Here is a 27,856-nt window from a genome sequence, read left to right as displayed (position 1 = left end):
AGGAACCCAGGGCCAACCGCACAAGCACATGGTCTCACAAGGGGTCTGAGGATCTCATCTCGGTACCTAATGGCAGTCAGGCAACTCTGGCGAGCACATGGAGGGCTGTGCGGCCCCCCAAAGAAATGCCACCCCACACCATGACTGACCCACCGCCAAACCGGTCATGCTGGAGGATGTTGCAGGCAGCAGAACATTCTCCACGGCGTCTCCAGACTCTGTCACATCTGTCACGTGCTCAGTGTGAACCTGCTTTCATCTGTGAAGAGCACAGGGCCACAGTGGCGAATTTGCCAATCTTGGTGTTCCCTGGCAAATGCCAAACGTCCTGCACGGTGTTGGGCTGTAAGCACAACCCCCACCTGTGGACGTCGGGCCCTCATACCACCCTCATGGAGTCTGTTTCTGACCGTTTGAGCAGACATGCACATTTGTGGCCTGCTGAGGTCATTTTGCAGGGCTCTGGCAGTGCTCCTCCTGCTCCTCCTTGCACAAAGGCGGAGGTAGCGGTCCTGCTGCTGGGTTGTTGCCCTCCTACGGCCTCCTCCACGTCTCCTGATGTACTGGCCTGTCTCCTGGTAGCGCCTCCATGCTCTGGACACTACGCTGACAGACACAGCAAACCTTCTTGCCACAGCTCGCATTGATGTGCCATCCTGGATGAGCTGCACTACCTGAGCCACTTGTGTGGGTTGTAGACTCCGTCTCATGCTACCACTAGAGTGAAAGCACCGCCAGCATTCAAAAGTGACCAAAACATCAGCCAGGAAGCATAGGAACTGAGAAGTGGTCTGTGGTCTCCACCTGCAGAACCACTCCTTTATTGTGGGTGTCTTGCTTATTGCCTATAATTTCCACCTGTTGTCTATTCCATTTGCACAACAGCATGTGAAATTTATTGTCAATCAGTGTTGCTTCCTAAGTGGACAGTTTGATTTCACAGAAGTGTGATTGACTTGGAGTTACATTGTGTTGTTTAAGTGTTCCCTTTATTTTTTTGAGCAATATATATATATATATATTCCACTAACCCTACCAACCTTCCCCTAATTAGAGTAAAGTAATGAACAACAACAATTAGGCTTCTGCTTCCAGCTTTTACATACTATATAGATTTTATGGACACAATCTACAGTATTTTGCAATAGTTATATTTTGTTTGTTTTTAGTCCTGTCCTTCTTCTACCCTAAACCTTTCTCATCTATTTCTGATTTCCATCCAGTTTGATTTCTATTTGCCATATACTTTTAACTGTGCAGTTTCACAAAAGTTCTGAACGTACAGTATATACATTTTACAGACACAGTATATTTTACATGAGTTATCTTGTTGTTATTAGTCCCACATTTCAGCTCCATTCAACCCCTCCCATCTCTCATTTAACACCATCCATATTGGATTTCTATTTGCCATATATGTTTCAACTGTGGGATATTTCACAAAAGTTCTGAACCTTTCTATTCTTATATTTTCTACAGATTGTAAATTAAAAATACGTGTTTTTGCTAAAAGTATTATTAAATTATTGATAAATTGACTTTGACTTTTCAAATCACCCAGTAGTGCTATCTGCAGAGTTAGCTCCAGGTAAATGTTGCAATGCTCCATTCTCAGTAAACCCTAGACACTGTTGTGCGTGAAAGGCCCAGGAGGGCGGCTGTTTCTGACATACTGGATCCGGAACACCTGGCACCGACGATCATACCACGCTCAAAGTCGCTTAGGTCACCCATTTTCTCCATTCTGACGTTCACTTGTACAGTAACTGAATGCCTCGATGCCTGTCTGCCTGTTTTATATAGCAAGCCACAGAGCAATCGATTTTCGAGATAGGGGGGTGTACCTAATAATCGGTTAAAATTGTTTATAAACAGTGCATTCGGAAAGTATTCAGACCTCTTGACTTTTTCCACATTTTGTTACATTACAGCCTTATTAAAAAAATGGACTAAAAATGTTCTTCATCAATCTAAACACAAAACCCAACAATGACAATGTGAAATCATTTTTGTATTTTTTTTGCAAATGTATATATATATATATATATATATATATATATATATATATATATATATATATATATATATATATATATATATATATATATATATATATATAAAAACAGAAATATCTTATTTACATAAGTATTGAGACCATTTGCTATGAGACTCGAAATTGAGTTCAGGTGCACCCTGTTTCCATTGATCATCCTTGAGATGTTTCTACAACTTGATTGGAGTCCACCTGTGGTAAATTCAATTGATTGGTCATGATTTGGAAAGGCACATACCTGTGTATATATACGGTCCCACAGTTAACAGTGCATGTCAGAGCAAAAACCATGCTATGAGGTCGAAGAAATTGTCAGTACAGCTCAGAGACAGGATTGTGTCGAGGTACAGATCTGGAGAAGGGTACCAAAAAATGTCTGCAGCATTGAAGGTCCCCAAGAACACAGTGGCCTCCATTATTCTTAAATGGAAGAAGTTTGGAACCACCAAGACTCCTCCTAGGGCTGGCCGCCTGGCCAAACTCAGCAATCAGGGGAAAAGGGCCTTGGTCAAGGAGGTGACCAAGAACCTGATGATCACTCTGACAGAGCTCTAGAGTTCCTCTGTAGAGATGGGAGAACCTCCCAGAAGGACAACCATCTCTGCAGCACTCCACCAATCAGGTCTTTATGGTAGAGTGACCAGACGGAAGACACTCCTTAGCCTGTTAGGGATAGGGGGCACTATTTTCACGGCCGGATAAAAAACGTACCCGATTTAATCTGGTTATTACTCCTGCCCAGAAACTAGAATATGCATATAATTAGTAGATTTGGATAGAAAACACACTAAAGTTTCTAAAACTACCGGGGATAACCGGGGTAAGGTTATTCCCACCCTAGTTAAATTTGAGCATAGCTCATGAGCCCACCTCTGACACTGCTCGCACCGTTTCCAGTCCCCACCGGTAACAGAGAAGAGCTCGTAACAGAACAAGCATTCTGCATCCCCTTCTTTTAGGGTTTTTGTTGTGGTTTTGGAACCTGGAACAACCTTTTTCAGTGGCCTCACAGCTTTCTTCAGTATCACAGGTTTCTTTCTCCCTTTGCTTTCTTCCTTCTCTCTTATTTGTTTGCCTTGTTCTCCAGAAACCTCTTGTGGGGTGAGGCTGTTAGGACTGTAGCCGACTCAGCCTTTCTTTTCCTAGGCCTCAAGTCCTGTATCCTTAGCCTAGGGGACAACTCCAAGATGACCTCTGCCGCAGTCTGTTGTTGTAGAACTGGTACTTTAAACAAACAAACTAACAAATAAACAACAAGAACTCATGCATGTTGGTTTAATAAACAAGTATTTCTAATCACTCTATATGCTACAATATATTTCCTTTAATGAATGCTGATGTTTTTTCTTACCAACATTCGGAGCAAGGTCACTGGAGACCTGTGGGTGCTGGGCAGGCTGTGGGATGGAGGTTGTGGCGGAGGTTGATGTTGTTGGCAGAGGTTGTGGCGGAGGTTGTGGCAGGGGTAGAGGTCATGGTGGAGGTGAAGCCAACAGCTTGAGCCAGACTGGTTGCTTGTGGGATACGGATGGATACTTCTGGGTGCCGCTTGATAAAACTGTAAAACCAGGTTTTGCCTGCCAACCGCCTTTCTTTATTGAATGTGTTGTGGATTCCAAACAACACATTCAAAGGTATGTTTTCGGACATCCCAAGATGTAAGTCCGAAAAGGGCTCGTCCATTTTTGTGATATGACATACCAGATCACATTTGAAAGAGACATTGGAGACTGGTAACCCACCCAAATGGCTGTGGCCTGGGGTTTTGGGTTGCTTGTCTCAGTTTTGGGTGGCACATTTAAAGCATGGGCAGCTGCCTTAATGTCCTGCCCATTTCATTGTCAAATAGATTGACTTTTCTGCCATCTTCAAATATGAACATTCTATCATTAATAGGTTGGGGAAGGACAGAGGAGTTGATCCTGATTCGATAACCCTCATAGCTATACTCCAATCACAACAATAATCCAAATATTGGAACTCTTATCACTAAGCAACTGTTTTTGTTTGTCCAGACAAAACTAGTCTGTCAAAGGTTGCTAGCTCTGATCTAAATGCTCAAACTAAATACATACTGCAATTCCAATTTGTGCGCCCCTTGTGTGCACTTCTGGTAATACTGTATACCCCAATATGGTACAGAAATGGTGTGACGGAATGAAAATCTGGATATCACCCAACCCTAGCTCCAACTGGCTCTAAGTAAACCTCCAGTTGTCCTCCAATTTCCCTCCCACAGAAACCTCCCCCTCCCACAATACACATGAATCCTAGGGCCCTTAAGAGGTTGGGAACCATCCCTTGAAAAGAGCACAAAGTGGCATTTACAGAACAAAACCAGGTTAGCAGCCATAAGTGTCTTGCTTCGGTTGTAGTATATATATAATTATAAAAAAATGTATCAGCAGACATTAATTCCTTTCCACAATTGTCATATAATATGCATAGGACCAGCAGTAGGAAATCCACATTTAGGCACACATATATTATTTATTTTATATTACAGCTTGTGATTCCATTCTATATGGTCCAATACCCTACCCTAGCAACAACAACTGTGGGATGCATACACGTACCCACCCACACATATACACCCCACCCACACATATACATCTACACCTCTTCCTTTGTACCATACACCAACCTGCTCGCGCACACACACACACACACACACACACACACACACACACACACACACACACACACACACACACACACACACACACACACACACACACACACACAGGTCAGTTGTTCAACAGTTGTTCCATCCCCTAGCCCAGCTAGATTTTATTTGTGAATGCTTTTACCGTTGTGGCTGTTTTGAGAAGTGTACCAACATTTTGCAGGGATGGGAAGATTTGTCTAGTCCTGGCTGATGGAACTCGAACCCCCCCCCCACCCTTCTCCCCAACACACACACTGGTCCCCCATAGAGATGCTTCTTCCCCAGCACCTCTGTGCACCTCTGTGCAGTCAGACCATTATTATTATTATGCTGTGCCACCAGGCCCACAGTTTTCTGCCACCTCTCTGATTGTCCGAGTGCGACCCTCCTCCAATGGGTTGCTGCAGCCAGTGTTGCCAGCACTGCCACGACCTGGGTGGGAGTACTCCACCAAAATTCCCACCGGCTAGGTACGATGTCATCAAGGTTCTCTTAGCAGCTTTAAGAATTTCCTTGTATATTATGCTCACCCATACGGGGGCTTTGGCTTAGATTGGACCAACCCTGCCATGCAGGCTCAGAGTCGTGAGGGGGTGGTGCTGCTTTAGTGGGTCTCTGACTGGATTCATCTTTCTTTCTTGGCTATGTAGGCTACTTGCAGTAAGCCTATCAAACAGGTAAATACGTCTCATTAGTGGGTGGGTCGCTCAGGAGGGTGTCTAGGGCAGGGCTCGAAATTAAGGGCGTCCTGTCGTGGGCCAGGGGACGATAAAAAATATGTCTGGGACAGTTCAAAACAGACGTTGGTCCAGAAAAATATTAATATAAAATGCATACAACAGTGGTTCCCTACTAAAATGTTTAAACACAAAGACGAGGCTGATGAAACATATTGTAACATTTAGCTTAACATTTGATAAACTATAAATAATTCACATTACAAGCGCAGCAATGTTTGGACTCGTCTCGGCAATAAATGTGAATGTTCCAAAATGCTATTACGGGAGAACACCATTCTCAAACGCGAGCAGTTTTTATAATGTGACGGAGATGGATATACAGCCTAATGGTAGAAACTTAGAAAAAATAAATATCTGAAGACACAACAATAGGATTGTACCTTACTGCCTTTGGACAGTAGAAGAAGCAATGCTGGTTTCAATTACATATGAGGAGATATTTTTCAAATTTTGGCTGTAGGCTATTAAAAGCAAGGTAAGATGTAAAACGTCCGGGTTTCAAACAATGATATGGCTGGCATCGCATATGTAATTATTTAGGTATGGAAATATATAATATTAGAATATGATTCCAATGTTGGGTGAATAGGTTTATTAGAATGCACATTTTACTCTCTGACAGCATGTCTGCGTCCATGCATAGACAGATCTAAAGAAATATGTATTTCATATATTTCAGAAGAACAGAATAGCATACTCTCAGTAGTTCTTATGTTAGTCCCTGATCTGGCTATGCCATATGGCTGTGGGCTACATCTAGTTCCTTTAGCAGACAAGAATTGCTTAGAATTCTGTGGCAATATTTTATATTATTTAATAGTATGAAGAATATAATTTAACATATCGGAAATAAATTTGAAAGGATATTTTCTCCAAATTATTTCTGAGGGAGTGCGCACATGCGGCTAATACTATGGGCTATATGTTTTCATTTTTAGTACATTCTAAGGCTGCATGATGCAACTCTAATGATGATTTGAAGTCGCATGAAAGGCATGTACTCTGCTTAGTTTTTTGCACAGGCTGCACACCCTTCATCAGTCTCCCATTCACAATTTGACAAGCACTTGGCAATGGCTTGAATTTCCCGGCAGCATCCCCCTTGTGTGGCCGTAATGCCCCCTTAAAAACGACATGTCTTTTGTGGCCAGTGGCTGTTGTACCCTTGGACTGAATATAATAATTGATTCCCCTCGTCGGGCTGTGTGCGCCGAAGCACAACTCACTCACATCGCTCTCTCAGATATCTACATTCTTGAAAACCTGCTCAGGACCTCAAACTGGGGCAAAGGTTCACCTTCGAACAGGACAATGACCCTAAGCACACAGCCAAGACAACGCAGAAGTGGCTTCGGGTCAAGTCTCTGAATGTCTTGAGTGGCCCAGCCAGATCACGGACTTGAACCCGATCTAACATCTCTTGAGAGACCTGAATATAGCTGTGCAGCGACTCTCCCCATCCAACCTGACAGACCTTGAGAGAATCTGCAGAGAAAAATAGGAGAAACTCCCCAAAAACTGTTGTTCTGAGCTTGTACCCAAGAAGACTCAAGACTGTAATCGCTGCCAAAGGTGCTTCAACAGAGTACTGAGTAAAGGGTCTGAATATTTATGTAAATGTGATATTTCAGTTAGATTTTTTTTATACATTTGCAAACATTTCTAAAAATCTGTTTTTGCTTTGTCATTATGGGGTATTGTTTGTAGATTGATGAGGGGGAAAAAATATTTAATCAAACTTAGAATACGGCTGTAACGTAACGACATATGGAAAAGTTCAAGGGGTCTGAATATTTTCTGAAGGCACTTAGTATACAAAACATTATGAACACCTGCTCTTTCCATGACATAGACTGACCAGGTGAATCCAGGTTAAAGCTATTATCCCTTATTGATGTCACTTGTTAAATCCACTTCAATCAGTGTAGATGAAAGGGAGGAGACAGGTTAAAGAATAATTTTTATGCCTTGAAACAATTGTGACATGGATTGTGTATGTGTGCCATTCAGAGGGTGAATGGGCAGAAATAAAGATTTAAGTACCTTTGAACGGGGCATGGTAGTCGGTGGCAGCCGCACCGGTTTGTGTGTATCAAGAACTGCAACGCGGCTGGGTTTTTCGCGCTCAACAGTTTCCTGTGTTTATCAAGAATGGTCCACCACCCAAAGGACATCCAGCCAACTTGACACAACTTTGGGAAGCATGGGCCAGCATCCCTGTGGAACGTTTTCGACACCTTGTAGAGTTCATGCCCGATGAATTGAGGCTGCCCTGAGGGCAAGGGGGGGGGGGGTGCAACTCAAAATTAGGAAGGTCTCCTTAATGTTTTATACACTCAGTGCACAGTGCCTTCAGAAAGTATTCAGACCCTTTCACTTTTTCAACATTTGTTACAGTACAGCCATATTCTAAAATAGATTAAATAAATACAAATCCTCAGCAATCTACACACAATGCCCCATAATGACAAAGCAAAAACAGGTTTTTAGAAGAAAAAAAAAAGTATAATATTTTTTACTTAACTATGGGTTCAATTCAATTGATTGGACATGATTTGGAAAGGTACACACTTGTCTATACAAGGGGCCACAGTTGACAGTGCATGTCAGAGCAAAAGCCAAAGAATTGTCAGTAGAGCTCCGAGACAAGATTGTGTCGAGGCACAGATCTGGGGAAGGGTACCAAAACAATTCTGCAGCATTGAAGGTCGCCAAGAACACAGTGGCCTCCTTCTTAAATGGAAGAAGTTTGGAACCACCAAGACTTTTCCTAGAGCTTGCCGGCCGGCCAATCTGAGCAATCGGGGGAGAAGATCAGGGAGGTGACCAAGAACCCGATGATCACTCTGACAGAGCTCCATAGTTCCTCTGTGGAGATGGGAGAACATTTCAGAAGGACAACCATCTCAGCAGCACTCCACCAATCAGGACTTTATGGTAGAGGGGCCAGACAGAAGCCACTCCTCAGTAAAAGGCACATGACAGCCCGCTTGGTGTTTGCCAAAATGCACCTAAAGACTGTCAGACCATGATAAACAAGATTCTCTGGTCTGATGAAACCAAAATTGAACTCTTTGGCCTTAATGCCAAGCGTCACGTCTGGAGGAAACCTGGCTCCTTCCCGATGGTGAAGCATGGTGGTGGCAGAATCATGCCGTGGGGGTGTTTTTCAGCGGCCAGGACTGAGAGACTAGTCAGGATGGAGGCATCAAGAGATCATTCATGAAAACCTGCTCCAGAGCTCTCAGGACCTCAGACTGGGACGAAGGTCCACCTTCCAACAGGGCAACTACCCTAAGCACACAGCCAAGACAATGCAAGAGTGGCTTCGGGACAAGTCTCTGTATGTCCTTGAGTGTCCCTGCCAGAGCCCGGACTTAAATCTGATCGAACATGGCTGGAGAGACCTGAAAATAGCTGTGCTTCAACGCTCCCCATCCAACCTGACAGAGCTTGAGAGGATCTGCATAGAAGAATGTGAGAAACTTCCCGAATACTGTTGTGCGAATCTTGTAGGATGATTGTGCCAAGCTTGTAGCGTCAAACCCAAGAAGAATTGAGGCGGTAATCGCAGCTAAAGGTTCTTCAACATAGTACTGAGTAAATGGTCTGAATATTTATGTAAATGTATTATTAGAGTTTTTTTATTTTTAATAAATTAGCAAACATTTCTAAAAAAATGTTTTTGCTTTGTCATTATGGGATATTGTGTGTAGATTGATGAGTGAAAAAAGTGATTTAATATGTTTTAGATTAAGGCTGTAAGTTAACAAAATGTGGAAAAAGTCAAGGGGGTCTATATACTTTCCGAAGGCACTGTGTATACAGTACCAGTCAAAAGTTTGGACACACCTACTCATTCAAGGGTTTTTCTTTATTTTTACTATTTTCTACATTGTAGAATAATATTGACGACATCAAAACTATGAAATAACACATATGGAATCATGTAGTAACCAAAAAAGTGTTAAACAAATCAAAATATATTTTATATTTAAGATTCTTCAAAGTAGCCACCCTTTACCTTGATGAAAGCTTTGCACACTCTTGGCATTCTCTGAACCAGCTTCACCTGGAATGCTTTTCCAACAGTCTTGAAGGAGTTCCCACATATGCTGAGCACTCGTTGGATGCTTTTCCTTCACGCTGCGGTCCAACTCATCCCAAACCATCTCAATTGGGTTGAGGTCGGGTGATTGTGGAGGCCAGGTCATCTGATGCAGCACTCCATCACTCTCCTTCTTGGTCAAATAGCCCTTACACAGCCTGGACGTGTGTTGGGTCATTGTTCCGTTGAAAAACAAATGATTGTTCCACTAAGCGCAAACCAGATGGGATGGCATATCGCTGCAGAACGCTGTTGTAGCCATGCTGGTTAAGGGTGACTTGAATTCTAAATAAATCACTGACAGTGTCACCAGCAAAACACCACCACACCATCACACCTACCACTCCAGGCTTCATGGTGGGAACCACACATGCAGAGATAATCCATTCACCTACTCTGCATCTCACAAAGACACGGCATTTGGAACCAAAAATCTCAAATTTGGACTATTCAGACCAAACACAGATTTCCAACGGTCTAATGTCCATTGCTCATGTCTTTTGTCCCAAGCAAGTCTCTTCTTCTTATTGGTGTCCTTTAGTAGTGGTTTCTTTGCAGCAATTCGACCATGAAGGCCTGATTCACACAGTCTCCTCTGAACAGTTGATGTTGAGATGTGTCTGTTACTTGAACTCTGTGAAGCATTTCTGGTAACTCTAATGAACTTATCCTCTGCAGCAGAAGTAACTCTGCCAGTTTCATCATTGCTCTTGATGGTTTTTGCGACTGCACTTGAAGAAACTTTCAAAGTTGTTGAAATTTTCTGCATTGACTGACCTTCGTGTCTTCAAGTAATGATGTACTGTCGTTTCTCTTTGATTATTTGAGCTGTTCCTGCTATAATATGGACTTGGTCTTTTACCAAATAGGGCTATCTTCTGTATACCACCCCTACCTTGTCACAACACAACTTATTGGCTCAAATGCATTAAGAAGGAAAGAAATTCCACCCTTTTTACGTTTAACAAGGCAAACCTGTTCATTAAAATGCATTCCAGGTGACAACCTCATGAAGCTAGTTGAGAGAATGCCAAGAGTGTGCAAATCTGTCATCAAGGCAAAGTATAGCTACTTTGAATAATCTCAAATATAAAATACGTTATATGTTATTTCATAGTTTTGATGTCTTCACTTTTATTTTACAATGTAAAAAATAAAGAAAAACCCTTGAATGAGTAGGTGTGTCCAAACTTTCGACTCGTACTGTATATATATACACAGTTGAAGTCGGACGTTTACATACACCTTAGCCAAATACATTTAAACTCAGTTTTTCACAATTCCTGACATTCAATCATATTAAAAATCACATATTAAAAATCAGTTAGGATCACCACTTAATTTTAAGAATGTGAAATGTCAGAATAATAGTAGAGAATGATTTATTTCAGCATTTATTTATTTCAGCACATTCCCAGTGGGTCAGAAGTTTACATACACTCAATTAGTATTTGGTAGCATTGCCTTTAAATTGTTTAACTTGGGTCAAACGTTTTGGATAGCCTTCCACAAGCTTCCACAATAAGTTGAGTACATTTTGGCCCATTCTTCCTGACAGAGCCGGTGTAACTGAGTCAGGTTAGTAGGCATCCTTGCTCGCACATGCTTTTTCAGTTCTGTCCACAAATTTTCAATAGGATTGAGGTCAGGGCTTTGTGATGGCCACTCCAATACCTTGACTTTGTTGTCCTTAAGCTATTTTGCCACAACTTTGGAAGAATGCTTGGGGTCATTGTCCATTTGGAAGACCCATTTGCGACCAAGCTTTAAATCCTGACTGATGTCTTGAGATGTTGCTTCAATATATCCACATAATTTTCCTACATCATGATGCCATCTATTTTGTGAAGTGCACCAGACCCTACTGCAGCAAAGCACCCCCACAACATGATGCTGCCACCCCCGTGTTTCACGGTTGGGATGGTGTTCTTCGGCTTGCAAGCATCCCCCTTTTTCCTCCAAGCATAATGATGGTCATTATGGCCAAACAGTTCTATTTTTGTTTCATCAGACCAGAGGACATTTCTCCAAAAAGTACAATCTTTGTACCCATGTGCAATTGCATACCGTAGTCTGGCTTTTTTTATGGCGGTTTTGGAGCAGTGGCTTCTTCCTTGCTGAGCGGCCTTTCAGGTTATGTCGATATAAGACTTGTTTTACTGTGGATGTAGATACTTTTGTACCTGTTTCCTCCAGCATCTTCACAAGGTCCTTTGCTGTTGTTCTGGGATTGATTTGCACTTTTCCCACCACAGTACGTTCATCTCTAGGAGACAGAACGCGTCTCCTTCCTGAGCGGTATGACGGCTGCGTGGTCCCATGGTGTTTATACTTGCGTACTATTGTTTGTACAGATGAACGTGGTACCTTCAGGCATTTGAAAATTGCTCCCAAGGATAATTTTTTTGAATTTTCCAAGCTGTTTAAAGGCACAGTCAACTTAGTGTAACTTCTGACCCACTGGAATTGTAATACAGTGAATTTTAAGTGAAATAATCTGTCTGTAAACAATTGTTGGGAAAAAGACTTGTGTGATGCACAAAGTAGATGTCCAAACTGACTTGCCAAAACTATAGTTTGTTAACAAGACATTTGTGGAGTGGTTGAAAAATGAGTTTTAATGACTCCAACCTAAGTGTATGTAAACTTCTGACTTCAATTGTATGCAAAAACAAATTATTTTAAAACATTCCCAGACTTGAACAGTATAGCATATTTTTGTTTATATCTTCATCAGATGTTGTATTATGTAATTTAATTTTCTAATTTTTAAAAGACAATCCCATACATGGATAGTGAAGGGTGTTTCATTGTTGATTCCTTTTATGGGAACTTTCTATTATTTAAAACAGTAGTTTTGGTGTCCAGGAACATTTGGTAATATACAGTTTATCGACTACGAGAGCTACTATTGACCATACATCACCTCGGCTCCCTGACACATTTACGGTCTGACCGTGTTTATGTTTTCCTTTCGGTCATTAACACAGGCACCACCAAGTGTTTTTTTTAGAGTCCTTTGCCCTCTCCACAGTAGGAATACTATGATTTACTATGAAAACAGCCTGTACTGCAATGACTCACGACACCGTGTTTGGAGAAGCTGGGAGGTCGGCTGCGTCAGCTGGAGTTGCCAAAACATATGATTCATCATTATGTGCAATGTATTTTTTTGGCTAATGTGCTAATGTGAAAAGCTTTAGCCTCTGTAGATATAAAGTAGACCCTACACAGACTTTTTTTTGTCAAGTCTGCTGTTCAATATTGTGCGTCACAACCTATGTAACTCCAATCCTTTGTCAAATGTTCTAGTTATAAGAATTTTAGCTCTTTCTTTCTACTTGATGAGATGTCTTAATTTAGCTTTTTCCCATTCTCTCTCTCGCGCGCCGTGCCCTCTCTCTATGTCTCTTTCCCTCCCTCCCTCCTCTTTCTCTCATCCCCTGGGGCCCTATCTCGTTCTGCTGTGCAGTTGCTAATATCCCTCTTGGCCCTATCTGTCTTGCCTCTCCTCTGTCTCTGTCAGTCTTATGTCGGTGATGAGGCCACAGTAAGCAGTAGTGTTCTGCATGGCCAGATTGAGGTGCCCTAAAGGCACTTATAAACTGGGTGGTTCGAGCCCTGAATGCTGATTGACTGATAGGCATGGTATATCAGACCGTATACTACAGGTATGACAAAACATGTATTTTTACTGTTCTAATTACATTGGTAACCAGTTAATAATAGCAATAAGGCACCTCGCAGGTTTGGGCTGAGGGCTGTGTCCAGGCGTTGTGTCATGTCCGCGTTGTGTCGTGCATAAGAACAGCCCTTAGCTGTGGTATATTGGCTGTATACCACACCTCCTTGGGCCTTATTGCTTAAATAGACCACTGTCAACATTAGGGGAGTGGAAAGAGCTGTTGCTTTTTGTCCTCAACCATGACGAACTCCCTTACTAGCTCTTACTTTCAACCTTTCTCTCACTCTCAACCTTACTCTCTCTTACTCTCTTCCTATATATATATATATATATATATATATATATATATATATATATATATATATATATATATATATATATCACTCTCTCTTACTCTTCATTTTTGTCTTTCTTACTGTCAACCTTTCTCTCTCTCACCGTCAGTTATTCTCAGTTAATATCTTAACTTAATGGCCACAAACAGGTTGACATACAATTACATACGTGGATACAGTGGAATTTCAATGTAGACACATATCCGTGTTGGTACAGCGCTATATGGTAAGTGCTATGTACCAACACGGATATGTGTCTACATTGAAATTCCACTGTATCCACGTATGTAATTGCTATGTAAATAAACCGTTTTCAAGACACTTATTGAAAAGTGGGTCTGAAAGTTATGGGAAAAAGTGACAATTGTTATATTATATTTACAGTTACATAATATGTCAAATCAAGGCAGGAAAACTCATGACTGAAAACACATTGGAGGTACTCTGTCGGGAGGTAAGTAAGGTCATTCAATCTTCTTGAGCTGCAAGATGAGAGCATGTTCAAGTTGTTACGCAGTGAGGTTCTGGCTGCAGTCCAAACACTTAAAAGACACACCCTATCCCCTCAGCCCTCAAATTACGTGGACACTTGTGATGATGTATCGTGACATCTGAGGAGTGTACACTTGAAGGACAAGGGGCGAGGGAGGAAGGAATGATTTTTAAATGGACCGGAAATTCAGCACTTACTCATCCCCACCGGTGGGTGCTTTATATGCGCTATAGTCAATTATGATTACATGTCTACTTATATTAACTATATAATTATTAATATACGCCTACTGTATAATAGCTAGCAAATTAATTAGTTAACTAATGTTAGCCTGCCTAGCTGGAACTTCTGAAGAAGAAAAATGTTTCATTCATACAAATTTCCAAAAGATAACCAAACAAAAACATCTTTACTGTTTACGAGACGTGTTTGTGCCGTCATGTGCATTAGTAGTACAATTTCTAACTTATTTGCATTAGTTTTTTCTTACACTTGTATGTTGACTTCTCCATTGATGTTGTTTTAATGTTTTGGCAGACTTTTCTTAGCGGGAAAACAATCGTCGCGAATTGAATTATGGGTAGTTTCAGGCCACGGATTGAACATAATTGTACACTCGCAAACTCGACTAAAATCGGGGGCTGAGGGGCTTACGTTGCAAACTTCCCTTGCTTGGCTATTCATTTGGAAGGCCCTTCAAGATGGTGACGGGGATTCCTCCAAGGGCATAAGGCGAGGGTAAGTGAACCGCAGCATCTATTTCTTTCAGACAGTAATTACATGAATCAAAACCCTTCCTCACTATGTTTGTTTATTTATTTTTTCTTACCAAGGAAACCTGGCCACAGGTTTTGATTGAAAATAGTGCTTAGAAACACATAGGGTCCGATTCAGAAATCTATTCCTTTTTTAATCGTTTTGATTTAGGCACTTGTAGGGTTACAGATTTTATGGGAATATTCAGAGGTGGAAACTTTCCGTGGGAATTAACGGGAATATACAGTGAGGGAAAAAAGTATTTGATCCCCTGCTGATTTTGTACGTTTGCCCACTGACAAAGAAATGATCAGTGAGTGAACAGTGAGAGACAGAATAACAACAAAAAAATCCAGAAAAACGCATGTCTAAATGTTATAAAATGATTTGCATTTTAATGAGGGAAATAAGTATTTGACCCCTCTGCAAAACATGACTTAGTACTTGGTGGCAAAACCCTTGTTGGCAATCACAGAGGTCAGACGTTTATTGTAGTTGGCCACCAGGTTTGCACACATCTCAGGGCAATCACAGAGGTCAGACGTTTATTGTAGTTGGCCACCAGGTTTGCACACATCTCAGGAGGGATTTTGTCCCACTCCTCTTTGCAGATCTTCTCCAAGTCATTAAGGTTTCGAGGCTGACGTTTGGCAACTCAAACCTTCAGCTCCTTCCACAGATTTTTCATGGGATTAAGGTCTGGAGACTGGCTTGGCCACTCCAGGACCTTAATGTGCTTCTTCTTGAGCCACTCCTTTGTTGCCTTGGCCGTGTGTTTTGGGTCATTGTCATGCTGGAATACCCATCCACGACCCATTTTCAATGCCCTGGCTGAGGGAAGGAGGTTCTCACCCAAGATTTGACGGTACATGGCCCCGTCCATCGTCCCTTTGATGCGGTGAAGTTGTCCTGTCCCCTTAGCAGAAAAACACCCCCAAAGCATAATGTTTCCACCTCCATGTTTGACGGTGGGGATGGTGTTATTGTGGTCATAGGCAGCATTCCTCCTCCTCCAAACACGGCGAGTTGAGTTGATGCCAAAGAGCTCCATTTTGGTTTCATCTGACCACAACACTTTTATCCAGTTGTCCTCTGAATCATTCAGATGTTCATTGGCAAACTTCAGACGGGTATGTATATGTGCTTTCTTGAGCAGAGGGACCTTGCGGGCGCTGCAGGATTTCAGTCCTTCACGGCGTAGTGTGTTACCAATTGTTTTCTTGGTGACTATGGTCCCAGCTGACTTGAGATCATTGACAAGATCCTCCTGTGTAGTTCTGGGCTGATTCCTCACCGTTCTCATGATCATTGCAACTCCACGAGGTGAGATCTTGCATGGAGCCCCAGGCCAAGGGAGATTGACAGTTATTTTGTGTTTCTTCCATTTGCGAATAATCGCACCAACTGTTGTCACCTTCTCACCAAGCTGCTTGGCGATTGTCTTGTAGCCGTTCCAGCCTTGTGTAGGTCTACAATCTTGTCCCTGACATCCTTGGAGAGCTCTTTGGTCTTGGCCATGGTGGAGAGTTTGGAATCTGATTGATTGATTGCTTCTGTGGACAGGTGTCTTTTATACAGGTAACAAACTGAGATTAGGAGCACTCCCTTTAAGAGTGTGCTCCTAATCTCAGCTCGTTACCTGTATAAAAGACAACTGGGAGCCAGAAATCTTTCTGATTGAGAGGGTGTCAAATACTTATTTCCCTCATTAAAATGCAAATCAATTTATACATCTTTTTTTTGTTTGTTATTCTGCCTCTCACTGTTCAAATAAACCTACCATTAAAATTATAGACTGATCATTTCTTTGTCAGTGGGCAAACATACAAAATCAGCAGGGGATCAAATACTTTTTTCCTCACTGTATGGGAATTAATGGGAATATATGGGAATTAACGGAAATATATGCAAATTAATATTAATACCATTTAAATGTAGATGTTTTTGCATTGGATATATTTACCATATCATATGGTAAACCTTTTACCTTATCATAATTAGACATAATGGCAAATTATTAAATCCTTCAAATAGAAAAAAACAAAAAACAATTTAGTTACGAATTTAACTTTAAATAAATGAGTTGACTCTTCACATGGGATAATTTTACTGAACAACAAAATAAATGGAATATTGAATGATCCCCAATGATCCATCGCATCTCCCAAAAACGTTTTCAACATAAAATGATAGTCTAGAAACTAAAGCTTTGGTTGTCTTCCTCTCAGGCTTCCATGTCTTCTCCCTGGACCTCCTCAATGTCCACCTCTTGAACATCAGACTCTGAGGCCTCATCTTCATTGTCACTTTCCAACCATGTTGAGGATGGCTCGTTGTCAGGCTCAAAAGGCCTCAAATTTGCCAAACAAGGACCAGTTGCACTCTGAGGCGGCTGATGTTGGTGGGATTTGGAGGATGACGGCGGCAACCGGGGAAAGAGCCTCAGATCCACAAAGTCCCTTCCACCAGGTGGCTGATGAGATATGTTGGCACGACTGCCATATAGCATCTCCATCCCAAAACTCTTGCTTAGAAGTGTACTTTGCCAGACTGCCGAGAACCTTGCCCTCATCCAGGCCAAGGTGGCGAGACACGGTAGTGATGACACCATAGGCCTTGTTGATCTCTGCACCAGACAGGATGCTCTAGCCAGCATACTTGGGGTCCAATATGTACGCTGCGGCGTGTATGGGCTTCAGGAAGAACTGCAGTTTCCTCTGCTTGGAGCAACAGTGAAGTGGGCAGGGCAGTACGGATTTCTTCTCTAACATCTGTAAGCAGAGTCCGAACATCAGACAGGATGGCATTGTCTCCCACAATCCGTGTAATGGCTACTGCTATAGGTTTCAGGAGTTTCAGGCTGCTTACCACTCTCTCCCAAAATACATCATCCAGGAGGATCCTCTTGATGGGGCTTTCCATATTGGCAGACTGTGATATGGCCATTTCTTGGAGAGACTCCTTCCACTCCAGGAGACTGTCAAACATGATGACAACACCACCCAAACGGGTGTTGCTGGGAAGCTTCAATTCTTCTCATTTTGCTTGGTGAGGTAGATTGCTGCTGTTACTTGATGACCCTTCACATACCTAACCATTTCCTTGGCTCTCTTGTAGAGTGTATCCATTGTTTTCAGTGCCATGATATCTTTGAGGAGCAGATTCAATGCATGAGCAGCACAGCCAATGGGTGTGATGTGAGGGTAGGACTTCTCCACTTTAGACCAAGCAGCCTTCATGTTCGCAGCATTGTCTGTCACCAGTGCAAATACCTTCTGTGGTCCAAGGTCATTGATGACTGCCTTCAGCTCATCTGCAATGTAGAGACCGGTGTGTCTGTTGTCCCTTGTGTCTGTGCTCTTGTAGAATACTGGTTGAGGGGTAGAGATGATGTAGTTAATTATTCATTGCCCACGAACATTCGACCACCCATCAGAGATGATTGCAATACAGTCTGCTTTCTCTATTATTTGCTTGACCTTCACTTGAACTTAGTTGAACTCTGCATCCAGCAATTGAGTAGATAAAGCATGTCTGGTTGGAGGGGTGTTTGCTGGGCAACGAACATTCAGAAATCTCTTCCAATACACATTGCCTGTGAGCATCAGAGGTGAACCAGTTGCATACACAGCTTGAGCAAGACATTCATCAGAATTTCTCTGACTACGTGCCTCCATTGAGTCAAAAAAACTTCTGATTCCAGGAGGACCATGAGCTGTTGCTATCAATAAGGTGTCTGATTCATAATTTTCACCTCGAATAGAAGTAGAGGGCCTTTTGTCAGATGTTGCTTGTTGTGAGCGTTGAGGGATCTTGATGCACTTGGCCAGATGATTCTGCATCTTTGTTGCATTCTTTACATGTGATTTGGCACAGTATTTGCAAAGGTACACAGCTTTTCCTTCTACATTAGCTACAGTGAAATGTCTCCACACATCAGATAGTGCCCGTGGCATTTTCCTGTAACGATTAGAAAAAAATCAGTAAAAACAAAAACCAAATACAATTCCATGTACAGATAAATAGTTAAGCAGTTAGATAAACAACTCCTTTGTAAGATACATTTTTTAAATGAAACATGTATGGAAACAGGTGAATTAACACTCCTCAGTTAGCAGGCTGAAACAAGCTAAAACCTACATGGTAGCAAAAACTAACTAGCAGAAATTAACAAGTTAGAAATGATTTAAACACACTTTGCTGTAGGCTACTATTTACTAGTTAACAAAAAATCATGTATGTCAAAATATATTCACCCAACCCAGTATTGTAATCAAAACTTGCCAGAAAGCATGTAGTCCTTGGCTCAGACAGTGTAGTAGTGTGGGCTCAATAGCATCTCATTAGTGTGCAAGATCTTGAGAATCAGCTGTACATGTGATGGAAGAGTGCACTGCACATGTGATGGAAGAATGCACTGTGCATGCAGAGGGTTGCAATTCCATTGAATTGGGGATAGTTTAACCAAAATATGCCACAAGACCTAGAATTGCCTTATGTGTATCCCACAAAAAAAGTGTAACTTTTTTGATGAATTTAAGCAAAATTCCCCAAATTCCCGGGCTTAACTTCCCATGGAAGATTTCCGAAAAATTCCAGAAATTTACCGTAAAGTTGCCAATGCTTTGCAACCCTATGCGCTTGTCAGTAGTTGGTATTCAGACTTACCTTATGCAGGCCCGTGATGTGCTCTGCAGGTATGGTTCCCTTGCGCACACTGAATACATTTAATTCAACCGCTGAAACCCTCCCAGTTGCTGGCCATCAGGTTTTCTCGTGGAGTTTCATTTGCTAGGGTTTTCAGTAAATGTTTCTAAAGCCATCCCTTTAAATACGGTGTACCTTTAACACTGTATATAGTATCAAAATAATGGGTTGAGAATATTAGGGCTCAATGAAAGAAATCCATATATGCATATTCGTCTCCGTTTCAGCAGCAATTGGTAGACTTAAAAATACTCTGATCTTGGAGATTATTTAGGTTTATTTAGGTTTCGAAATAATAACAAAAACTGGTTTGGAGAGTCTTTATGCACAAAATATATTGATGAAACAAAAATACAGTGATTTGACTCATCCTGAATGTTACCATATTCAATTGTTCAATCCATGAAATATTGGAATGTGAGAAAAGTGTTCCATAGGGGATGAACAATAGTCCTATAAATCTACCCTAATAATCCTCACTAATCATGGAACTATAATGACAACGGTCCAGTCGTCTTGAACCATGCGCTAGGCTCCAGGTTTAAACGGCTAAGTGTGATCTGCATTCCATAATGATTCAAAGAGGCTACATACATGTACTGTATGTCTCAAATTTTTGATAGAGGAAAGAAAGGTAAACAGAATCGAATGGTGCAAAATGTACAGGCTAGAAATGGAAGAAAATGAACACTAAAATGACAGTTACGAATGTATGTGAGTATTACTGACGGTGGCTACCAATAATGGATAATATTTAACATGATACAAATTGTAAAAAAAAAGAAGAAGAAAAAGGGCCAAAATACATGTTGATATGATTTTCAGTTTGCTTCCATATGACTGGTTTCACATTTGTCTCCAGCGATCATAAGGAAAAATCATCTACAACTATTTATATTTACAATCGGCTTCTCCGAACGGATTACTCATTTGCCTAGCTCTTATTAGTTTTTAAATTACAGTGCGTGGAGAATGGTGTTATTTCTATCAGAAAAAAATAATTGTGTTTTTCCACTTAGAACCGACAGGTGCTCGACCTTATTCATGGTTTCCTCGCGTGTAAAGGTTGTGGAATTATGAGGGAATTAAGTCAAGGTCAGAATATGTGTATCTGAAGACATACCTTTGTCACACCTCCATTTATGTGATCTCCACCCCAAATGTATAGCTGGCTGGTCCATGGTTAAGTTCAAGGTCAGAATACCCGTAGAGAGAAAAGTGCATAAAAAGGGAATTAAGTTCTATTTACATGCACGCAACTCTGGTCTGAATCCCCCCATAGAGCACATAGTCAGCGCATAGTTTGGAGAAGGTTATGTCCCCATTAGGGCTTTGCAAGAGAGAGAGAGACAGAAGGACAGAGAAAGAGGGAGTAGGGAGGTAACAGTATGGACAGGACGACTCCAGGAATAGCTTGTTGGCTTTAACTCCGTCCCTCCCTCCGTCCCTCCCTCCCTCACTCCCTCTCTCACACACACACACACACTCTCCCATCCTTATCTATTGTAGTCCATTTTAATGCTTGTTTATTGTTATTTGTTCATTAAATATATTAGGATAGCTATATATTAAGGTAAAGGTGTCATTATGCTAAACTGAATTGGGATACATTACCAGGCAAAAGTTTGGGCACACCGACTCATTCCAGGGTTTTTCTTTATTTCCTACATTGTTGAATAATAGTGAAGACATCAAAACTATGGAATAACACATATGAAATCATGAAGTAACCAAAAAAAGTGTTAAACAAATCTAAATATATTTTACATTATAGATTCTTCACCCTTTACCCCTGATGACAGCTTTGCACACTCTTGGCATTCTCTGAACCAGGTTCATGATGTAGTCTCCTGGAATACATTTCAAATAACAGGTGTGCCTTGTTAAAAGTTAATTTGTGGAATTTCTTTCCTTCTTAATGCGTTGAGCCAATTAGTTATGTTGTGACAAGGTAGGGGTGGTATACAGAAGATAGGCCTATTTGGTAAAATACCAAGTCCATATTATGGCAAGAACACCTCAAATAAGCAACGAGAAAGACATGAAGGTCAGTTAATCCAGAAAATTTCAAGAACTTTGAACGTTTTTTCAAGTGCAGTTGCAGAAACCATCAAGCGCTATTATGAAACTGGCTCTCATGAGAACCGCCACAGGAAAGGAACTTTTGGCTGTTACTGTATATTGGTAATTTGTGTATATTGGCATTTCACACTTCTGTACAACATAAATGTAACAGTATGCCTGAGTTTAGGTGTGCTTCTAGGTCATTCTAAGTAAGTGCTTTACATACAACTCTGCTCTGTCCGATTATGCCGTTAACTTGACCTAGTTTACCTCTCCGCAGTCATTGTGATGTGACACCTCTGTACAGGTGCCAAGGTGTTGAGACAGAGAGAGAAGCAAAGAAGTGGGGGATTCTTCTGCGCTTTCCCAGGAAACTATGTCATCCATCAAGCTCTTACTAACAAACAGCCATTTTGACTGACGAGGAAGAAAAAACGGGTGTAATTTGACTGTTGTCTGTCAGTGGCATCCCTTATGGTGCATTCTTATACTTTATAAACCTCATCAGCTCTCTCCGACTTGTAGCATGCCTGTCTGTCAGCCTGCCAGCCTGTCTGCCTGTCTGTTGGGCTGTCAGTCTCTTTTCTCTGTCAAAACCTCCATTCTTTCCTAAACCTAAATCACTCTGTGAACTTTCCGAGTACGATAATTATCCCCCTGCTCTTTTGGCCCAAATTTGAGTTCTGTTCCAACTTTTAAGTAAGTCAGTGCCCAAGGCATGTTGCTTTGTGTCAGTCACCCGCATACTTCTAATGCTTATTCACTATTGTTTCCACAGGAAAGTTGACGGCGAGGACCTTGAGTGACACCCTTGCCAGGGAAGAAAACCCTCTCTTTACAGAGTCAAGTAAGTAGTACAGACATTTGCAAAATATACAGTGCCTTCAGAAAGTATTCATACCCCTTGACTTATTCCACATTTTGTTGTGTTACAGCCAGAGTTCAACATGGATAAAATAAAAAAATCTCACCCATCTACACACTATACCCCATAATTACATGTTTTTAAAGAATTTGCACATTTATTGAAGATGAAATACAGAAATATCTCAAAATCACAATCAACTTGACAGAGTTTTAGGAATTTTTAGAAGAATAATGTGCAAATATTGTACAATCCAGGTGTGCAAAGCTCTTAAAGATTTACCTAGAAAGACTCAAAGCAGTAACTGCTGGCAAAGGTGATTCTGTTCACTCAGGGGTGTGACTTGTTAAGCACTATTTAATTTACTCTTGAACTTATTTAGGCTTGCCATAACAAAGGGGTTGAATACTTATTGACTCAAGATATTTAAACTTTTTATTTTTTATTAATTAGTAAAAAAAAATCTAAAAACATAATTCCATGTTGACATTATGGGGTATTGTGTGTAGGCCAGTGACACAAAACCTGAATGTAATATTTTTTTTATTAAGGCTGTAACACACTGTATTTTCCTTTAAAGAAACAGCAGGTCTTTTACGTAACTTAAACAGTGGAATCAAATCAAATCAAATTGTATTTGTCACATGCGTCAAATACAACAGGTGTAGACCTTACAGTGAAATGCTTACTTACATGCCCTTAACCAACAATGCAGTTTTAAGAAACGACCTAAAAAAAAAAAGTAAAATATTAAAGAGCAGCAGTAAATAACAATAGCGTGGCTATATGCAGGGGGTACCAGTACAGAGTCAATTACAGTGAATATGCATAGATAATAACAGAGAGTAGCAAATAGTCTGGGTAGCCATTTGATTAGCTGTTCAGGAGTCTTATGGCTTGGGGGTAGAAGCTGTTTAGAAGCCTCTTGGACCTAGACTTGGCGCTCTGGTACCGCTTTCCATGCAGGAGCAGAGAGAACAGTCTATGGTGGCTGGAGTCTTTGACAATGTTTATGGCCTTCCTCTGACACCACCTGGTATAGAGGTCCTGGATGGTCGGAAGCTTGGCCCCGGTGATGGTAGTGCGTACGGCCCAGTACCTCCGTAGTGCCTTGCGGTCGGAGGCTGAGCAGTTGCCATACCAGGTGGTGATGCCACCCGTCAGGATGCTCTCGATGGTGCAGCTCTAAAACCTTTTGAGGATCTGGGGACCCATGCCAAATCTTTTCAGTCTCCCGAGGGGGAATAGATTTGACCGTGCCCTCTTCACGACTGTCTTGGTGTGCTTGGACCATGTTAGTTTGTTGGTGATGTGGATGCCAAGGAACTTGAAACTCTCAGCCTGCTCCACTACAGCCCTGTCAATGAGAATGTGGTGTGCTCGGTCCTCGTTTTTCCTGTAGTCCACAATCATCTCCTTTGTCTTGATCACGTTGACGGAGAGGTTGTTGTCCTTGCACCACACGGTCAGGTCTCTGACCTCCTCCCTATAGGCTGTCTCATCGTTGTTGGTGATCAAGCCTACCACTGTTGTGTCATCAGCAAACTTAATGATGGTGTTGGAGTCGTGCCTGGCCGTGCAGTCATGAGTGAATAGGGAGTACATGAAGGGACTGAGCACGCACCTCTGAGGGGCCCCCGTGTTGAGGATCAGCGTGGTGGATGTGTTGTTACCTACCCTTACCACCTAGAAGTCCAGGATCCAGTTGCAGAGGGAGGTGTTTAGTCCCAGGGTCCTTAGCTTAGTAATGAGCTTTGAGGGCACTATGGTGTTGAATGCTGAGCTGTAGTCAATGAATAGCATTCTCACATAGGTGTTCCCTTTGTCCCGGTGGGAAAGGGCAGTGTGGAGTGCATCCGTGGATCTGTTGGTGCGGTATGCAAATTGGAGTGGGTCTAGGGTTTCTGGGATAAGGGTGTTGATGTGAACTATGACCAGCCTTTCAAAGCACTTCATGGCTACCGACGTGAGTGCTACGGTCGGTAGTCATTTAGGCAGGTTAGCTTAGACAGGGAGAGGTTGAAAATGTCAGTGAAGACACTTGCCAGTTGGTCAGTGCATGCTCGGACTACACGTACTGGTAATCCATCTGGCCCTCCTTGAAAGCGGCAGCTCTACCCTTTAGCTCAGTGCGAATGTTGCCTGTAATCCATGGCTTCTGGTTGGGGTATGTATGTACAGTCACTGTGGGATCAGACTGGTTTTATCAAATGTCATACTATGGCATTATGGTTAAGTGTTGAAATTGGAATCGTATAAAGCCTTTTATCACTGTGAAATCATATCTCAAGTTATTTATTGCCCTTTTCATTTCTCAGTGAATATTATTTTTTATTGGTATTTATACATGTTTCTCTGTTTCTTTCATTTGTTTTCTCCTCTAGGGACACTAAGACTCCATATCAGACTCTTCCTTCATCTGCAAGTGAGTGTTGTTGAGATTTTAGTCATCATTGTCTTACGTTAGATAGCACGTTGATTTCGCCTGCACTGATCTGTCTTGTATCTTGCAAAGGATAATAGGATAGCTCAAAAGTAGTTATGCTACAATGTGCTGTCTACCATTTGAAAATATACCAAGGTGACATCATCTGCTGAACCCCATTTCTGCGTCAAAACTGTCTGAAATAATATAAGCTAAAACAATTAATATGCCAATAATGTTAATGCTTTTGTGGTGAGGAAGTCTTAGTCGCTCCATTTTACATATAGCTAAGGACTATAGTGCTTCAATGAGCAGTATTTCTGAAGTTTGCCTATAGCACGAAAGCTAGCATAATATGTTTAACATTAACATTAGCTTGCTAACTTTAGCTGAGCCAGTCACTACATTTACATTTTACATTTTAGTAATTTAGCAGACGCTCTTATCCAGAGCGACTTACAGTAGTGAATGCATACATTTCATTTCATGCATTTTCTTCTTGTACTGGCCCCCCGTGGGAATCGAACCCACAACCCTGTGGGTTCGATTCTGGCATTGCAAACACCATGCTCTACCAACTGAGCCACAGGGAGCCCTAAACCTTTTTAATCTCAGAGCCTAGACCAAGGCAGGAGGACATAACTAAAATCATCTTTGACTGCAACGATGCTGCTAACCAACCAGCTACCTACTACACACACAATGCTGCACACACAATGTTGAATCTTCCATCAAAAGCTAGCTAGCAAGTTACTGTAGCTAGTAGTGCTAATGCTTACAATATTATGAGTTTTCATGAAGCAGCTGTTCTTCTGCCATGAGTCATTGCAGTAACCTCCCGAGTCAGCTGCTGACTGTGCTCAGCTGACCTAACGATACGATCGCGGAGAAACATGCTGATAGCTGATAACAGCTACATGTCTACAACTTCAGGGTAATTTAAACAGGCTAAGCAAGCTTTTTATGTAAGTGAAGGAAGAGCTAGCTAACTGTGTCAGTAAAGTAGCTAACTACAACAGTTAGCTACACAGCTGATCAAGTCACTGCACTGGTGACCAGAATTTGTGCCGCAAATTTGTGCCACCTGCTTTTTTTTATATTCATATGCAAACTATTAAATCACTGCCACAGCTTGCTAGTTATTTTGTCTATTTCATGGAGAGTCATACGAGAGTGCAGTGATATTGTGAAATTTAGAACTATGTTTTACTTTTTTGAATTGTCAATATTCAATATGAGTTCCAGGTCCTACAAGACAGATCAGTTGAGGGACGAGCGTCCTGGAGGAGTGACACCATCTGATGTGTGACAATTCTTAGTCATAGCTTAGCGTAGCATAGGCTAAGCAGCCAACATGACAATACATATAGTCCCCATGTTGCTTAGCAACTTACCAGTCTTTAATTCCTCCTCCTAGATCAGCTGACCTAAGAGCTGTCATGGCGGCGTACGGACAGACCCAGTACAGCCCTGCCCTCCAGCCTACGGGACCCTACACACCGTATACATACCACACCCAGGGCTACAGCATGCCCTCATACAGTAAGTACCGTCATATCATTCAATATGGGGGTGAAGAGGTGGGGATATGACTGTTTAAAAGTTGTCTTGAAAGTATGGCATCTAAGGTACCGTGAATAGGAACCACAACTCCACATCCATTAACACCAGGGTCTCAAACTACAGGCCCACAGGCCAAATGTGGCTCGCAAACTGATTTAATGCTGCCCGCATTTTACAACACACCCAGTTTTACAGCATGCCCCTCTGTAAAATACAGTGTAACCAGTTTCAGTAACTGTATCCAGTGTAAACATTTATCTCCTTTTTCCTTTCCTCTGCAGACATTAAGACAGAAGATGGCCTCAGCCACTCTCCAGGACAGAACAGTCTGCTGAGCTACTCCAACTTCAGCAACACTCCCCCCAGCCAGGGCCTCTACAGCTACTCCCCACACGGTCAGTCTCTCTCACACACACACACACACACACACACACACACACACACACACACACACACACACACACACACACACACACACAAGGGTTTAATATCGGTAACCGGATTACCAAGTTTTACTGGGCTATCCTTCCCAAACCCATTCTTGTTTCCCGAGATAAATAATGTTGAGAAACTAGTAAATTATAATACATTATTTCTATGAACAGCCTGGGAAATGGAACTGTTAAATTATATGCAATGTCTAAATCTGACTTCTCTGCTTTGCTATCTGCATAATTAACGCTCAGTGTGAGTGCTGTTGTAGCCTACCGTTTTTACTTGCACAAGGTCGCTGCGTCCTACAGGTTCTCCTACCATGCCATTGCAAACAGATGTAGGCCTACAGGAAACATCAGATCAGCGCTAAAAAAAGGATGGCCATAGCCTACCCTCCCCAAGAATCCCTTGAACATATCACAACTGGTGAGAGGATATGCCGAGAAAGAGAGGAGCAAATTAGCTGATGGAAAAATACAAAATATGCATGTGTGACATATAAACTCTCTGGCTTCATTCATAGGTTACATTAGACCAGTCATCACAACGCTAGCAGCCTACCATATTTACTCAACATAAAGTCCCCGATAGAAAACATCCTTTAGGCTACTTGCATGGCTTCTATAAATGTTTATGCTTACTATATGCCCACATTAAAAAAAATACTATAGTATGCTATAAATACTATAGTATAGTGTTTTTGCAGACTTTACTGTAGTATTCATTGTAGTGTTTTTGCAGACTTTACTGTAGTACTATAGTAGTACTGTACTATAGTGTTTTTGTTTTATTATATTTGACATCGAAGTGGAGGCTTTCTCCTTCAGGAAACCTGCTGGAGAAATACTGAAAGAGCAAATTTTCCATAACCTTTAGGTAGGTAGGACTGAGGTTGAATTGCGATATAGGGAGGGGAATGAGCATTGTACAGTGCATTGAGAAAGTATTCAGACCCCTTG

The 27,856-nt window shown here is 41.7% G+C and overlaps 1 protein-coding gene and 1 non-coding gene across 2 annotated transcripts in view; one reads left to right on the top strand and one right to left on the bottom strand.

Moving 5' to 3' along the window:
- LOC115208364 (eyes absent homolog 2) overlaps positions 1 to 27,856 on the top strand; it is a 56,510-nt gene that overhangs the window by 12,419 nt on the left and 16,235 nt on the right. The window contains exons 2-5 of the mRNA XM_029776361.1: positions 22,388 to 22,456; positions 24,859 to 24,899; positions 26,317 to 26,441; positions 26,744 to 26,857. Of these exons, the coding sequence (XP_029632221.1) occupies positions 26,339 to 26,441; positions 26,744 to 26,857 (217 nt within the window). The 5' untranslated portion in view covers positions 22,388 to 22,456; positions 24,859 to 24,899; positions 26,317 to 26,338. The remainder of the gene's footprint in view (positions 1 to 22,387; positions 22,457 to 24,858; positions 24,900 to 26,316; positions 26,442 to 26,743; positions 26,858 to 27,856) is intronic.
- On the bottom strand, positions 27,707 to 27,761 carry LOC115148003 (U7 small nuclear RNA). Its single transcript, XR_003866578.1, has one exon. It is a non-coding gene; the product is annotated as a U7 small nuclear RNA (small nuclear RNA).

Source organism: Salmo trutta, chromosome 14 (genome assembly GCF_901001165.1).
Source record: "Salmo trutta chromosome 14, fSalTru1.1, whole genome shotgun sequence".
NCBI classification, from domain to species: domain Eukaryota; kingdom Metazoa; phylum Chordata; class Actinopteri; order Salmoniformes; family Salmonidae; genus Salmo; species Salmo trutta.
This window is presented reverse-complemented; position numbering and strand designations above follow the sequence as displayed.